The 16813-nt window shown below is 41.6% G+C and overlaps 1 protein-coding gene across 10 annotated transcripts in view; it reads left to right on the top strand.

Annotated features, from left to right (window-relative positions):
• The window catches only part of PTPRF (protein tyrosine phosphatase receptor type F), a 374836-nt gene that overhangs the window by 174907 nt on the left and 183116 nt on the right, over positions 1-16813 (top strand). For all 10 annotated transcript variants that reach the window (XM_054285892.1, XM_054285901.1, XM_054285891.1 and 7 more), the window contains exons 4-5: positions 5657-5802; positions 8469-8610. In XM_054285892.1, coding sequence (XP_054141867.1) covers positions 5657-5802; positions 8469-8610 — 288 coding nt within the window. The remainder of the gene's footprint in view (positions 1-5656; positions 5803-8468; positions 8611-16813) is intronic.

A 16813-nucleotide genomic window follows, 5' to 3' on the forward strand; every position in this document is an offset into this window, starting at 1 on the left:
CATATTTTATGTGACAATTGTGTGCTTAATGCGTATCAAAATGCAAGCATCTGTGATAATTACCCAGGACCCAGCATTGTTTTTCAAGGATCTGGCTGGGATTCAAGTCAGGTAGTGCAGATTGTGTGTTACTCCTCAAAGACCATGGTTCACATAAAAGACACTTTGCCAAGTTAGAGGGAGGCTACACCCCTGTCCTCAGCCCTGAAGGAAATCTGACAAGAGACACTTTTCTCCCTGGGAAAGTCCTTTGGGTTCACTAAGAAGCTGTGCAGCCTAAAAACAGCACATGTGATGAAGTGACTCTGAACTTATCTGCTAAAGAAAAGAAAACCTGGGAAAGGGAACTGAAATTTTACTCGTCTGCTACAGATGTTTGGTAGGGCAGATTTTAAAACAGGTGCTGAGGTGGTTTTCTGATTTATAAGGATTGTTTCACAACAAATTTTCCAGAATAGCAGGGAGCAGCAGATTTTATATATAACATACAGGTGAGAGAGGCATCTTCATGGCTGTGCCTGGCTCTGAAATATCCTGCAGGAAATGTGTCAGTGGCTCTCCAGGATACCTGAGGTTGCCTTTGAGGGCTTCAGGTTCCCCTCCCAAGCCCCTCACCCTGTTTTGCAGGGAAGGGCAGACAACAGCCATATTGGTTAGAGCATATCTGACTGGCTCTGGCTTTCTTTGCACGTTCTTGCTGACCTTTTAGAATATAATTCAAAGGAGCTTTTCTTTTGAACCCTTCACACACCCAGCTCAGCACACTGCATGAGTTTTCTGCTATTTTTCCAGGATAGCTCAGTGTAGAGCACTGTGTACCTAAATCTCTGCAAGCATCTTGTGCATGCCATGAGGCCCTCTTTGGGATTCACTTTACAGGATTATCCACAGATCTGTGCTTGCTCGGCAAGTGGCTTTTTCAACACTACCAAATGTAGAAGGAAAGTCCTTTTCTTCTGAAATGTTGGTTTTTTTGGTTTTAATTTCTCAATGGAGAGCATGTCTGAGCAAGTTGTTATTTTTCTGCCCCCAGCCAAATAAGATGAAGTCAGTTTCTTACAAGAGAAAGAAATACTCTATTTGTTACAGTCTTCCTCCTCAGAACTGTGTTGTTCCCATAAGCTTTCTAGAATAATTTTGTTTTGAGCAAAGACAAACAGAAAATTTTAGCTAAGAAGGTGAAAGTTTTCCCATTCTCCTGCCTGAAGCTTGTGAGTGAATAGAAATGAGAGCAGTGACTTCTGTTCCTGGTGTAATGAGGAGCATGAATTAGTTCAGAGTGTGAGGCCTGAAAGTGCTCCAGGTGTCTGTCACCAAGCAGAGAGGCCAGGGAGAGAAAGACTGGAGTAGTTTGGACTTGTGGGAACTGTGCCAGTCTGGAGTTGTTGCTCCATGTGCTGGAGTGAGTGAAGGTGGGTGTGATGGGCACCCAGCCATCCAACACCTCTCCCTGCTGTCATCCAGGACTTCCTCAGGAGGCTCTCTCAAGCTGGTAGTTCAGAGATTTGTCTTTGAAACACAATAGGTCTTTTTCCTTTCCCCCCGCCCCTTAAGCTTTCAACAGAAAATCTACAGATTTGATCCACAGGTTATCAGGGAAAGGATAGGTTTTCACTGCAATAGACACTTCAGCTCCTTGTATTTTTATGTAGCATGTTTGAGTGATAAGCAGTTAAATTAAAACTTCATATGTGCATAATCTTCTATGGACCCTCTGCTCATTTTGAATTTAAGGAGAGGGAAAGGACAACATGTAGGTTATTCTGTGTTTTCAGTGCATTCTTATTTTTTCTGACTTTGTTTCTAGGGCTACCCTAAGAGTCCAAAGCTAAAATGGGCTAAAAAAGCTTGTACCATGATCTGGCCCTCTGCCCAGTGTTCCCCCTCGGAGGGAACTAGTGATGGTCTCATGACAGCTTCCTCTGGGCAGTAGAGTTAGAGAGATGTTGGTTGGAAGGGAGATGGGGAGGTTGTCTAGTCCACTTAACATGCATTTTTCCCAGACACCAGCAGTTTAGTGGATACTCTGTTGTGCTTGTGTTAGCTCTTACTAGGATGAATTTTGGGATTTGCTGTAACAGTTACCAATCAGTATAAAAAATGTACTCATGCCTGATTCTATTGTCCTGGGGCCAGGACTCAGGATTATAGGTTTGCTTAATTAGTACTTTCCTTCCATTTCAAAATGTCAGGGCATAGAAATGTTTAAAATGCCTTTGTAGAAATACCTTTTCTCAGGCTGAGAATTTGGTTTATATACAGGTGTACTTCTGTGACCAGTCTTGAAGGATTTAGATTGTTTCCAGAAATCAGTGTCACTCAAATATGCAGGGGAAAAAGGTTCATTGCAACTATATAAAATCAAGGCAGCAAGTTTTTTACCTTTTACTGCAAGTGAATGTTCAGTTTCCTTTTGTTCTGGTTTTAATAGTATTGATCTTTTTTAAATGTACAAAAGTAAAGTAAGTCCTCAGTGTATGTGCTGGGGAGTTAGTGTAGAGTTAGAGTATAATTGCATTGTATTCTTCAAGGACAAAAGTTTTTGGATTCTGCTGTATTTGCCATTTGAAAAAAATTACACTACTAAGATCACAGAGTAAATAACAGAAAATCAGAAAACCAAATCAGCTGCTGAAGTGCAATACAAGGCATCAGCTCAGCACACTGCATAGCAAAACAGTCAATCACAATGCCATCACTAGCAGCCTGAATGGTAAATTAACATTTCTCTGGAATAGATGAGAGGTGAATAAACAGAGATATATGTAAATACAAACTAAGTAGAAATAGACATGATTATAGATGAGTAAATATGTGGAATCAGCATCAGTTAAGCAAGCAGACTTAATAATTGCTTGCTGTTCATGTCAGGACAATGTGCCAAAGCCTTTAGACAGCAGCCATCATGTCTTAAAAGGCATTTTCTGGGGTTTGAGCACAGTCCTGGGGACTCTACACCAAGGATGGCAAAATTCAGTACACTTTTGTGAGGAATTTCTGTGGTGAGGCCAGGTCTGTGATACTCCTTCAGAGAAGCTTGTTGAGGACAGAACATGTGGATACATGTGTATCCACTTCTGTGCTGTCCGTGCTGGGGCTGCCATCTGCCTTTTGGCCTTTTGGAAATCAGGCTGAGCCAGCAGCAGCAGCAGAGGTCTGGGTCTGCAGTGCAGTGTGTCAGCTGTGACCCCCAGATCAGCCAGGCTGGGGCTGGCGTGCCCCCACGTGGGTGCTTGGTGGCTCCCCAGCCCAGGGCACAGCCCATGTGGAGCAGTGGATGTTGCAGGTGTGGAAGGGTCTGCTGTCCTGCTGCCTCCACAGTGGCTGACTGCCAGCCCCCTCTGCTCTGGGGAGCCTCTGCTGCTGGGTCTCTCTCCAGGTTGGTGACAACTGGTCTGGCCTCGTCCCTCACTCTGAAACCAGTGGGTTGTCCTCAGGCTGCCAGGAAATGCCTGCCTGACTGTGGTGTCTCCATGGGCTGCAGGGCAGTACCTGCTCAGGCACTTGGAGCTCCTCATGCCCCTCTGGCTCGGTGCTGACAGGGCTGTTTCTCACTTTTTACCTCATTCCTCACTCCTGTGAGGTGTTCTGCCTTTTCTTAACCCATTACCTCAGAGGCACACCACCATGACAAGCCTGGCTGTGCCATGCTGTGGGGGCCATGGTGGGACCTCTGTGTCCAGCACAGGGCAGCCCTGGCTTCTCCTCACAAAGACCATCTGGCAGCACACCTCAACACTCCTCACCTCTCAGTGGTGCCATGTAGGAGAAGCAAGAAGCATCCTGGGCCTTTGGCAGTCTCCCTGGCCTGGGATATTGTCTGGATCAAGGCAGAACCTGGTCTCTGGACTTTGTCAAAAGCAGGGAGGGTTGAAGGGTTGAAGTAATTTACTTGGTTGAGTGGCTGTGTGTGTTGTCACACCATGCCACACTGCCAGGACAGGGCTCAGCATAAGCAGTTAATGTGGGCTAAACCAGAAGGTGGAACTAGGGTTGAGGGGGTGCCACAGTTTCAGCCAAGTCTCCCAGGACTGCAGTTCAGGGGTGAAATTGTGCTCCACAGTTGCTGAGAGAAAGGTGCTGTCTCCTGAGCTCTGCCTCATCCTGCCCTGAGCCACTGCTCTCCATGCCCTGTTTGGAAAAGAAGAAAAAAGCATCTGTGCCAGGTTAGGAGCCCAGATCTGTTCCACAGAGGCTTTGATGATGCTGGGGCTCCTTGCAGGATTCAGGTGCCTGTGTCTGGAGGCAAGGAGGGGCATGAGGAGCAGAGCACTTGCCCCTGCCCTCTCCAGTCACTGCCACTGCCTGCCTGGTTTGGCTGTAACTGCAGCTGCACCCAAAGAATTTAAATCTCTCATGCATTAGAAAAATACATTTAAAGGCTGTTGTCTTTTGAGATCACTGAATTTGTATCCCTCCTAGATCAGGGAAATTCAGCCCTCAGTTTGTCCAGAGGTCAAAGCACTTGGGCTGACAGATGTCATGCCCCTCTCCCTCAGGAGCACACTCATGGATGTGTCTGGAATGTGAAGGTGTGGAACCACCAGCAGCTCTGCTGGGGTCATTAGTTTGTTATCTTGGGGTTGAACAGGTTTCTTCTTTTACTCAGGCTCCTTTCTACATGCCAGCAGCTGTCTCTGACCTGTTTATAGGTCAGGTTCATCTTTGAGGTGGTTGATCAGAATTGTATTTGAAACATGGCCATAGTGTGACCTGTGTGTGGAATGGCATCATGGGTGGACTCTGTTAACTCTTCCTGTGGAGTTAAATGTTTTAGTGCTTTATAGGAATATGGCTTCATCAAATGCTTCTCATGAGGACAAAGCAGTGTTTCAAGATGATCCTCAGATCCCATGGTGCAAAATTTTCCCATACAGAAGAATACTACAACCATTCAACCTGGATGCATAGTTTTATCCATCTGAATCTGTTATGTAAATCTCGAAGACACAGCTCTATTTTCATGAGGCTTTTAATTGATTATTTAAATGTTATTTGATACTTTTTTATTTTATTACTTTTGCCAAGTCTTTCATGCCTGAATGCTGTTTTGGTTTCTTTTCTGACTTTCATTTCTAGTGATTAGTTTCTTAACAGGCATAGGCTAGCCTCTGCAGGTTTCCAGATACTTAAACTGTAGGATTTTTATGTCAGTCCACATCTAAAATGAAACTAAAAGTTGTTATTTGTATACTTAAAACTGTATCTGTTAATTTTTATGGATGTGTTAACAGCTTTCAGTTAAACTAATGTCAGGATACGGTACATTTCATAGGTTTGGTGTGTCAGCTGTTCTGTAATTGCCAGTGCTATGAGCGTGGTATAAATCTGCAAAAATCCATTTATTAAAAAATAAACTGTAAAATGGTTCCAAATTGTCATATACCTGAATGAATGCCCAGGGGGCAGGGGGGAGCCTTCTATTGCCCTCATTTATAGGCAAGCCAGATGGACTTTATCCATTTCAGGAGAAAAAGGTACTCAAGCAGAAACTGTCCTTGTCATGCTGCAGTCTGCACTGAATTTGTGTGGCTGAGGCCATTCAACCTGGATTTGTAGTAAGAGCACCAGTTACCTTATAATTGAGATTAACATGACACATTCCATGCTTATCTGATGTTATGTCCTCATGGGGGTGATTTGGTTATTTTTCCAGGCAAGCCAACGTTTATGAAGGCTCCTGAAGATCAGATTGGGATTTCTGGAGGAGTGGCCTCTTTTGTGTGTCAGGCAACAGGAGAGCCCAAACCTCGTATCACGTGGATGAAGAAGGGGAAGAAAGTCAGTTCTCAGCGGTTTGAGGTAATTACCAAAAGAAAACAAAAACCAACAAAAAACCCAAACCTGAAAATTTGGTGATCAATCTAATCCTCACAGGTCTTAATTGCACAGTAATCATCACTGCAACCTGGGTATCTCTTCATCACTACAATACAGAGTGTAAAGCTTTAGTGTAAAGCAAGTTTCCTTCCCTGCAGCAATGCAATCTGTGGAGCAGGTGGTGTCCTTTGAGCAGGATGCTGGAAACACACCAACAGGACATCCTCCTTCACATGGGAGACTGGGGCTTACAGAGAGTTGGATGGCAGATAAGAGCTGGATCTAGCAGTATTTTTCTCTTTTCATTGTCAGAATTTATAAGGCAGGTCTTTGACCTGCAATCCCCAGTTGAATTCAAAAGTGAGATACCAAAACACTACTGGAAATCTTTCTAAGTGATGGCTATTGCCATCCCTCCCCCCAGAGGTACTTGGAAGGGGAATGGTGAAGGGTTAATTGATGTCCCTGTGAGCTAAAGTAGGAGAGGAAGGAAGGGTGAAGAGCAGGATCAGAAACATCTGTGAAAAGGGGAAATTTGGTTTATATTTTACCTAGCAAATACATTTTCACTGACTTTCTCCACCTTTTTCTCTGCTTTCTTTTTTGGTGTTGGGCTCTCTTCTCTAAAACTGCCCTTGCAAATGTGACCCTTCTGCAATTCTGCTGCCTTTCCTCTAATCCCCTGTCTTTGATGTTTTTGCTTTCCTGACTGGAGCACAAGATGACTTTGCTGCCCAGAATGGATTGATTCAACTCACCAATTTTAATCATGAATTCATATGTGAGCAGAAAACCTTGATTAAAGTAATCAATTTTAATCTTGTTTTACATTGTTATTTTTCCCTGATAAAGGTTTTGTTGTATAGTAACTATCTAATTTGTAAGTAGATACAGCCATTATAGTGAATTTGGTGCTTATTGTGACTTACCAGAGGGCTATGCCATATTATATGCATTTATATTAGCAATTTCCTACCTTTGTTCACATCAGTTTGGATGCATAGCTTGTGTCAGGAGATAGTGATTCTTTTTTTCCTAAGTAACTATTAATTTTACTTCATTATTAGTCCTAATTAGGGAAAATTTGGAAGTAAGTTTTAATGGAGAAAAAACCCAAATCCGTTGTACACATGCTAAGTTGTGTCACAGGAGAGGTATCCATTGTTAGCAAGTTAACAACATTTTGGCCTCAGCATCTGTCTAGCCCTTAGTAGTTGTAGCTCTGTTCCTATCACACAGTGTTGGTTCAAAGGATAGTGAGGGCAAAAGAGATTTCTGCTGTTTCATCTCTTAGCTTTTTAGTCCTTATCACTGAACTGAATTAATCTCTGTAGCTGACTTTGTCTTGTTTTAAAATTTAGCAGCAGCTCTGCCCTTTGTAAAAATTTAGTATATTGTCACAGTTTCATGTTTAATTTAAAGATAAGTGTTTTTTAAAAATTAATTCTTTAAAGTGTATTATGGTGATATGGTGATAGTCATATTTCTCTTTCTTTACCTGACTGCATTAGGGATTTCTTCTTGAAACAGAAGGGCTATTCCTTCCAGCATGAGGAATAACAGATTTTTTAGTGGTCTTGGTTACCTTTTGATTTCTTCCTATTTCTCCTGTCACTGCAGTCTTGTGGTGCATTGTTTTCCTCATTCCTCTTTTGTCCTCTCTTTTGATCTTCACACTGTGGGAAGTGCTCCTAAACAGGCCCTTGAAAATAGGGTGAAGGTTTTGCATGGGGGTAGCAGCCCTAGGCTGACATCCATGTCTGGAGCAAAGGATCCTTTAAGTCTCTTCATGTCCCCCTCAGTTCCCAAGGGACAGGAGTGGGTGGCACCTGCCTCTCCCTCATGCTGTCTCTCTCTGCACATCAGGTGGTATTTCCAACTTTTGCTGCACTCTGTAATAGGAGAAGGGTGAGTTTGGCATTAATAGTGGCTTGAGGCTTTGCCTTCACAGCCTTGCAGTTATGAAATAGTGTATAGTGATCCAGCTACAAACTAATAAATACCTTTTTCTTCCATGTATAAGTCAGAGTAATGCATTTTGCAGCTTAGCAGGATGGATGGAAAGACAATGATTTATTAAAGACTTAATTTATTTATGCTGAAGAAGGAAGTGTAATTACATCATTGTTGATTATGCCAGAGTTGCAAAGTACCCAGTTCTGAGGAGCATTAAAACCCCTCACTGCTGGAGTTAGCATGCACTGAAGGTGCTCAAGGTTTTATTCAAGTTTTGTTACTGTTTCCGTGCAATCCCACAGAGTATATCATTCTCCCCTTCCATCAAGGTGAAAGTTGGTACTAAATTGTTACCAGTGATTAGTAAAATCATTAGTGCAAATATGGCTCAGATGTTTTAAATCATCAGATTCACATCTTTATTACCAGGTTGATAATTTGTCAACCTTAATTGATCCATAAAGAACCTCATTGGATCTTCATTTGTTCTGGCCTCCTCAGAGGACAAATACTTCTTGACACTGAATTTTTGTGCTACTGCATTTGGAACACTTAACTCACTGCATGGTATTTTAGGGCTTACAGGACTTGTTTTGTTCTGGTTTTTGTTCTCCAACCCCTAGATGGTTTTGACTTTCAGTGTTTGTTGCAGAAGATAGCAGTAATGAAGTGCTTTCTTTTCCTTTCCAAAGGTGATCGAGTTCGACGATGGGTCGGGGTCGGTTCTGCGGATACAGCCCCTGCGTGTCCATCGGGATGAGGCCATCTATGAGTGCACAGCCACCAACAGCGTGGGGGAGATAAACACCAGTGCCAAGTTAACAGTGCTAGAAGGTAAGGGGGAACTTCTTGCACTCCTTAAGTGGCAGGAGACAGCTTTGGCAGCTACATGTTGATGTGCTGCATTTAAATGGCGTGGTGATATTCCAGCTTGATTGGGTAAAGCTGTGTTCTTCCTGCAGCAGTTGATATAATTTCTTCTATAATAGAACATCATATTTTTGAGGCAATCATGGAAGGATTGCAGATTCTGAGCTGTCTTTAGCGTGTTTTTGTTGCCTGATTGAGAGGTGTCATTTCTGACTTGGAGGGCTATCTACAGAGACATTTGTATACTTTTCTCATCTATTTGCTTTCATATAATACCCATCTTCAGTGTATCTAAGTATTGTATCTGACAATCAGAAACTTAATCTATGCTGCTGTACCTTCTGGATTAAATCAGCACATAGATTTTCAGGTTACTCTTCAGGTTTTTAATGTGATGTGAAATTTAGTTGTGTTTATTCTTCACTGTACTCACAACTTTTAGTTCTGTCTCTCCTGTTAAGGAATAGATTTTCCTCCTTGTCTGCTATATGAGCAGGTTTAATTTTCCTTGCTATTTTGTTTCTGCTAAATGTTTGTGGGAAAACAGTTTATTAGATATAAACAGGCTTGTGAACACTTGATTTTTTAAAATATTAAATTGTCAGAATTATTTTCTGCTTTTAAGAAAAGATGGGATTTTTCCAGCACATAAATGTGTTCTATCATTTGTTTATATATAGGAATTTGTAAATGTACTGAGATGTTAGAAATCTGGGGCATTTGGCGGAATGGATTTTTAACCCTTGCATTTTTACCCCTTACAAGCAGGAAAAGGCTTAGGCAAATTGCTTGTGGTTTATAGATTGATGTAGAAACTTGTAAGTAGTGAAAAAACCAGACTGGAAAGTGTTTATTGTTGTAGGATTTTGAATCAGAGGAGAGTGGTTATCCCAGTGGTGAGTGTGCCAGCCACACATGACAAGTTGCCTATTGTTCCTTGTTCTCCCATCCCCATTTATAGCATAGAGGTAATCATATTTTCCTTTCTGCTCTGTGACAAAGAATACATTAAACAACTGTAATATGCTCAGGCACCGTGGTGATGGGAATCATAGAAATCATTCAATACCTGATGTGATTGTGTATCTTGTTTCTGGAGGTGGGGCATCTTAAAGATCAGCTTGCTCTCCAGTAATAGTATTATTAAGAATACGGTAACAAGTGCTATAGACTTGAAAATTATTGGGGGACAAAAATCACATTCTTTTTGTTACTTCTGCCTATGCAGCAGTGTATGTGAGTGCATAAAGCTCAGTGGAGCTCTTTCAGCAGTTCATGTGCAGATCTGCATTTAAATGCTTCCTGCAACTGGATTTTTGTGATACTGGATGCCTGAATACCACTCTTCCTTGCACATTCCTGTTTCCTTTGGTTGTAGTTGCCTTTATGCATCTTGGATATGTATGCACGTGCACGCACACGCTAATAATTTATTTGCTCTGTGTTAAGTGTTCAAAGGCCCACAGAGACATGCCTTGCATCAAGGAGCACAACAGTATTTCTTAGCTCCATGGTTCTCCTGCTGATTTCCTGATGAGGTAAAGCTTGCAGACCACCACATAAATAGGGAATGTTAGGAAACACCACAGACAGGAAAAGACATGCAGGCACACAGTTTAACAGCTGCAGAAGCAAAAGTCAGTAGCAGTCAAGCACTGAGCCTGCTTTTCTGTTTGGAAAATTTGTTTAATTGGGAGTAATGATAGTTGAACATGATCCCATCAGGTCAAAAACGATCTGCAGGCTGGGGGGGCTGCGTTTTCCACTCAGACTGAAGAGTATCGACCCCTTGCTGGGCACTCTTGTAATGGGCAAAATTAAGAAACATTTGCTGCCTAACAATTTGTATGTACTCGTGCATAGAGAGCTTGACTGCAAGGATGAAGAGCTACATGTGCCTTTTATGTTGGCTCAACTAACAAAGAAGATGGGTTCTGTTACGATGTCTTTGTATTTAAGAAAATATGTTTTACGTTTCCCTTTTCCGAGACTTTCCTACAGACAGCTCTGTAATTTTCCAGTCACATTATCTTATTTTTCTGCATTGTCTGATAGAGATTATAATGTTTCTGCATTTTGTGAATATGATTTTTTTTAAAGTTACTATTAATATTACTTTGCTTACACTTTGGTGAAGTAGATGTTGCCCTGATTGTGATTGTTTACTCTCAGTGGCTTCAAAAAATAGTGTTAAGTGCCCAAATTCTCTGTTATGCCATCACTTTTCTAACATTAATTTTGTAGAGGTATTTGAAAATTACACATTTCATGTGGAACCCTTGGCACTCTCAAGACTGTCAACTAGGACTGGATTTTTCCCTCTGCTTTTGGGGTTAAAATAATTTCCGTAATTGGTCTCAGATGGCAGTTTGAATGATACAGACATTCTGCACTTCCTTTCAAGAATTTGACTAATGCAGTGGTCCCTGGTGCATGACAAAGCTTATCATAGGCGTCCTCATGGTTACATGCTGCTAAATACACAGCATGTATTGATTTTTACATTAAAAATCCTTTTTAACAGTAAGTTTTAATGCTCCTTCTCACAATTTGCCTTTAGAACATAGGCCTTAACATTAAATCCAGAAGTCACAGTTAGGGTTTATCAGGCTCCTTACTAGATGTCTTTGTAGCTAACTAAGCTGGAGCTTTATTTTATTTAGATTTCTGCGATGTTTTACAGATCAGAAGCAGGTTATCCTTTCTAATTGCCAACTTACTTCATTTTGAGTATTAAGAGAGAAGAATGAGTCCAGTCTTCCTGGGGAATCAGGAATTCTCACATAAGTGAATCTCTTTTAACAATTTGGTTCCCTACTGCCCTTTTATTCTTTGCTTCCATGTCTCTCATTTTTCCCTTCTAACTGCAGATCCTGTTGTGACCAAGCTACGTATACTTTGTGTAACTGGAAATTATTTCTCCTGTTGATAGTAGAAGAAATAGACATGCGTAGACCTTCTCTTCTCATTTCTCCTGGGTAGCTGATAAGCTGAATTATGTATGAGTCATATTGAACATTTCTATCTTTTTTCCAATTATGACCTGAAGCAGCACAGAAGTATGTTTCTGCTTGGCAGAGGGGGAAAGCAGTGCAGGGAGGGGGAAGGCTAGAATCAATAAGCTGACACACATTCTCAAGAAAAGCCTCAGGGACAGTTAGTGGCACTAACAAATTAATAAATATATTATTCAGTGGTAATGTTGAGAATTACAGAGCATTTTAAATAGGGAGGTTATATGAAATATAAGTAGGAAGGATGCCAGCGTGCACGAACGTAGCAACAAGCTGATGGCAGGAGTGCAGAAGTCCATGATGTCCTTCCATGAGACTGCTTGTATGCTCTGCATTGCAGCTGTGTTGGGAAAGGTGATGGTAACAGTGTTTGTCTCTGGGTGCCTGTTCACCAAAGGATGCCTTCAGTCTGTTTTCCAGCAGTTTCCACCCAATGGGAAGATAAGGAAAAGCCGTGGAAAAAAAGGTCTTCAAGGGGCAAGGAGAAGTATATTGATTCTTTGGGAGAAAAAGGCAGCTCAAATACAAAGTATGTTATCAGTCCCTTCTCCCAGGGCTTTCCAAATGGGACATTGAGTTTTGTTTTCCAGAACTGGAAAACCAGTTAATTGCAACTGGTCCTTTATTGCTTTACAAGCAGTCTTTTTTTCACTCCCTTGTAATCCAGAGCATACAGTCATATGCAAGACACTAAATATATTCAGTTTCATTTCCCTTTGTTTTTAAGTAGGTTAAATGAAAATACCATCTCCAATTTCCATTCTAGATCTATGCAAATCCCCTATGCCTCTATCCCAGACTCCTAATCATGTGGCATGTAGTTATTTGCCTGGAGAGTGCTGCTGGGCTCCACAGGAGAGCAGCTCCTGGTAAAGAGGACAGACAGAAGAACCAAGGAAGTTCTTGCACAGTGGGTTTCAGTTTCAAGGTAACCTGGAAAGTTAAGTTTTGCTGGCTGTCTTTGTGCTGACAGAATTCAAGGAAGTTTAGGAGCATTTCACTGCAGCCCTGGTGTTTTACTGTGAACAGAAACATCCTCATGGTATCAGCATTGTGCTCAGCAAAAATCCAAAACACAGCCCAATACAAGCTACTATAAAGAAAATTAAGTCTATCCCAGCCAAAACTAGCACACCTAGAAAGTTTCTGAGTGTAGCAGTTGTCCTGGGGTGGCAAGCACTTCTAGCATAACATAATTTGCTGTTTACTGAACCATGTCATGAGCTTAATTTCTTTCACCATCTGCCAGCTGCATTCCAGTTCCTGGGGTTACCCTGTTTGAAATGCTGTAAATGGTAAACATTTGACTGTTACAAATGATTTCTGCGGAGAGCTAGATCTCAGAAGGCCTGAACCAATATGCCCTTTTGGTAAACATCCATCTAAAAGTGATTTTTGTCATTCATTGGAATAGTAAACAGAAGTTAGCTATGTTTAATCCTTGTTTGTGTTTGGTTAGTTACAAAAGGATCAGTTGGATCACTGTACTTTGGCTTCATTGCTTTTCCATCTTTTTGCCAGGAAGAATTTCTTGCAATTTGTTGTAAAATTGAAACAATTACAGAATGGAAATTGAATCTGTTTGCATGACTGTGTAAATGAATTAAAGCTCCCTGTGCTCTGCTGCTCCTGGGATTGGTACTATTCTCTTCATGTTTCTGGTCAAGAGAGGACAGGTCTTTCTTCTACATGTGTAATGTTAATTAACTGTTCCAACATGCTTTGGTCTCTCCCTGGGAAGAAGGACTGCTGTGATCCTCCTGCAGAAGTCCTACTCGTGTTCTTAGCTCTCTGCACAGGCAATCCCAATAGCACTTCCTGCAGGAGGCAGGCAGTTCATGGAACTCTGCAATTATGGCTTTGCCAAGAGCTCCAGCACAGTGAGGCTCCACGTGCTTCCCTGCTTAGGGAAGTGTCCTAACATGCAGTGATGCACAGGGAAATGAGGAAGCCTGAGTCTGCTTGCCATTGGGTCCTGGCATGTGCCGTGCTTGTTGAAAAGAGAAACATTAAGCCAGCTACTCATGGTGGCCTCACTGCAGAGTACAGGTTGTCACCCAAAAGAATCTAAATCTGAGCTCATGTGGACTTGTGCTATTGAGGCCTAAATAGTGTTCACAAGGAAAGAGTGCATTGTGCTGCCTGAAGGCAGGTTGCCCAGTATTGGTTGGGTCAATTCAGGAGCCCTCTCATCATGCTAACAACTCCAGTTATTTCCCTGGCACTGACCAGTGTGGCTAAAAGGATCCTCCAAGGGGAAAGAGGTAGTCTCTTAGTCCCACTGCATACAGAAGATTGAGGAGAATTTGTGATCAGTTTCAATTAGACCAAGAAAATTTACAGAGGCTGTTTTACTTACATCACCATTACATGTCATGCTGCCAAAACCTAGACTGCCGTGGTATCTGAGAAAGTGTTTCAGCTACTTAAGTTTTGGTATCTGTAGAGCACCTATAATTTTAATCCAGGTGTGCAACTCCTGGTTCTGTGCATATTATATTTATTTGCTGTTAAGATTGGATTCAGTAACATTAGTCCCACTAAACTATACAAATAGTTTATTTTTATAATATTTAACAAGAAAGACTTTCTTGGCTGCTAGTGAAAGACAAAGAAGTAATTTTCTCAGATGAAGAAAAGTTTTAACTGTTGTTGGTCTCTCCTTCAAACAGGAGAGTCAGCAGATCTTTAGAACGTATCAGACCCAAATGCCATAATTTCCATTTCTTATCTCTGTTTAAATGATTAACTAATGGCACATAACCATGTAATGTATCCGTGATAGCAAGTTCCCTCAGAAGACTGCCATGCTCTAAGGTTAACATCCAGGTTCATTCCACAAGTTTATGAAGCAAGAAATACAACCTTTGAAAAGTTTTATATGAAATATCACATTGTTAATGCCAAGCTGAACCCTTTGGAGCTGTGCACTCCCATAAAACCTTGTGTCTGAATAGGTACTGACCTCTTAATCTTGAGAAGGTTTTTCTTTTGCAGCAAATGGCTGTTTCTGCATATTACCTCCCAAATGAGGTCCTGTGAGATGACATCTGTAACTGGATGGGATGTTATCACATTCTTAGCAGCAAGTTTCAGTGGTATTGCAATGCCCAAAAGCAGCACCTGTGATTTTCCAGATAAAAACAAGTGAACTTTAAGTGTCAAACAAACAAGAATAGGAGTATATTCTGCAAAAGCTGTGACACAGGGTTTGTATTGCCAAGTAGCTTGAAGTTGTAATTGTGTGGTTATATCCTGTAAAACACTTCTGAGAGCTTCTTGTTTCACATAATAGATTTATTCTAAGTTTATTTAACAGTTTGTGAGTTCTGACTTTGGTACTGGAAATGATGTTCAGCTAAGAAATCCTGTTGCCAGTAGGAGTTGTCTCCATTTTATTTGCTCCATTTCTGAAGTCCCTCATGAACACATTCAGAAATGTGCATGTTTATTCAGAGCCTTGTGGCAACCCACTGGTGTCTTCTGTCTGTTATGAAAATGAATAATTGAGTGTTGGGCATTATTTTCTCTTTTTTCTTGGGCTCAGGGTGTTGAGACAAGTTGCTTCTCACTCTGTTACCTTAGAGCTTCCTGGGAGATTGTCATGAAAAGTGTGTCAGGCTGTTCTAGTGCTGCTCTGCTGTCAAAACCTTCAGCCTATTCCAATAGGTAAATGAGGCACAAGCGGATTAGTTGAGCTCTCTGGCAGGGATGTGCTCATGCAGGCAGGTTTCTGTCTTGCTGGAGAGGTGTCCCTGTGGGTTGCCATCTCCCAGCTGAGGCCAGGGATGGCCAGATGACTGCTTCTGCCTCTCTGTTCCAGTTTGAAATCAGACAGGTTAGATTAAATTGTCTGTGGTTTAAGCTAATCTGTTTTGACTCTCTGTTGGAACAGATCATGGGTCCCAGCTGGGAGGCAGCAACCACCAGTGCTGTATTTCATATCCCTGCAGAAGGGCTGGCATTCCCATGTGCCCTGACCCCCCCGTGGCCAAACCATGTCTGGAAAGCTTTGACAGCACTGGGATCTTGGTGGTGTCAGTAAGCAGTAAAACCAGGGGGAAACAGGGCACAGGCCTAAGCTAAAAGGAGAGGTGGTTTGAAAATGGCAGGAGAATGGAGCAGCAAAGTGAAGGCTGCCAAGGAGGAGGTGGGTGTCCTGGAAAGTTCTTGTGCTAGGTATTATGGAGGAAGAAAAAGCAAAAGTAACATGGGTTTAATGAAAATATTGTAAATTTTGAAACAGAATATTTTGTTGGGAAAATGAGTGTTTAGGTCCTAGTTAACCAGAAAGGAGCAACTAAGCCTCCCCTTGCTGTAAAATCCTGCATGAGTTTCATGGAGGACAGTCTTCTTTTTTGTTTTCTTGGCCTCAGTGCTTTCTCCTATTCTGCACCAGTTCCTGTTTGATTTCAGGAACTTTTCTGAACATGCTCTACCAGGGATGTGCACAGAAGGAGTCTTGCAAAGGCCTTTTCAAAAGCACTGATGAATTGCTGAATTTTAGAGATAGATGTTTGAATGGACTCTAGGATCGTAGCTGCTTTTTTGATTCAGTTGGCCACTGGCTAGCATAACTTCTCTGCATTTATCTGATCCCTCTCCCTCTCCTCTCCTTTCCTTCCCATGTTTCCAAGCAACATGTGCCAGCCTTACAGCAAAAATTCTAATTATTTCTTATCTTTCATACTATTGCTGTCACTTAAGGTGATTTGGCTCTTCTGACTTGATTTTTTTGACTGTCATCTTTATTTACAGCATCTCCACAGCGCTGTCAATTTAAGCTCCACCTTTGGTGCAAAGGCTGCTAATGAATCTCATCATTTCAAAACTGATGTTCGAGGAACTTGTTGATAGGGACCATTATTGCACGACTAATAAAAAATAGCTAACAAGAGAGTGGAGTTGATTAGGTGACAGTGAGCCCTGATTTGGCTCTCCAAATGTTTATTTGGTAATAACTAGTCTGAGGATGGACCTGGTGACTCGCAGATGATAAAATTATTTTGGAGGACTGGCAGCCAGAAGAAAATAGTTTTATTAATGAACTGTGTATGCAGTGTTCTAGAAGTCTTTCAGAGAAGGAGAAAAAAGAGACATGAAACCCCATAATTATAAATTAATCATTTACTCATTGTAAAAGGCATTTAATG

Source organism: Melozone crissalis, unplaced genomic scaffold (assembly GCF_028551555.1).
Source record: "Melozone crissalis strain CALT ecotype California unplaced genomic scaffold, PUWL_Pcris_2 ptg000045l_1, whole genome shotgun sequence".
Lineage (NCBI taxonomy): Eukaryota > Metazoa > Chordata > Aves > Passeriformes > Passerellidae > Melozone > Melozone crissalis.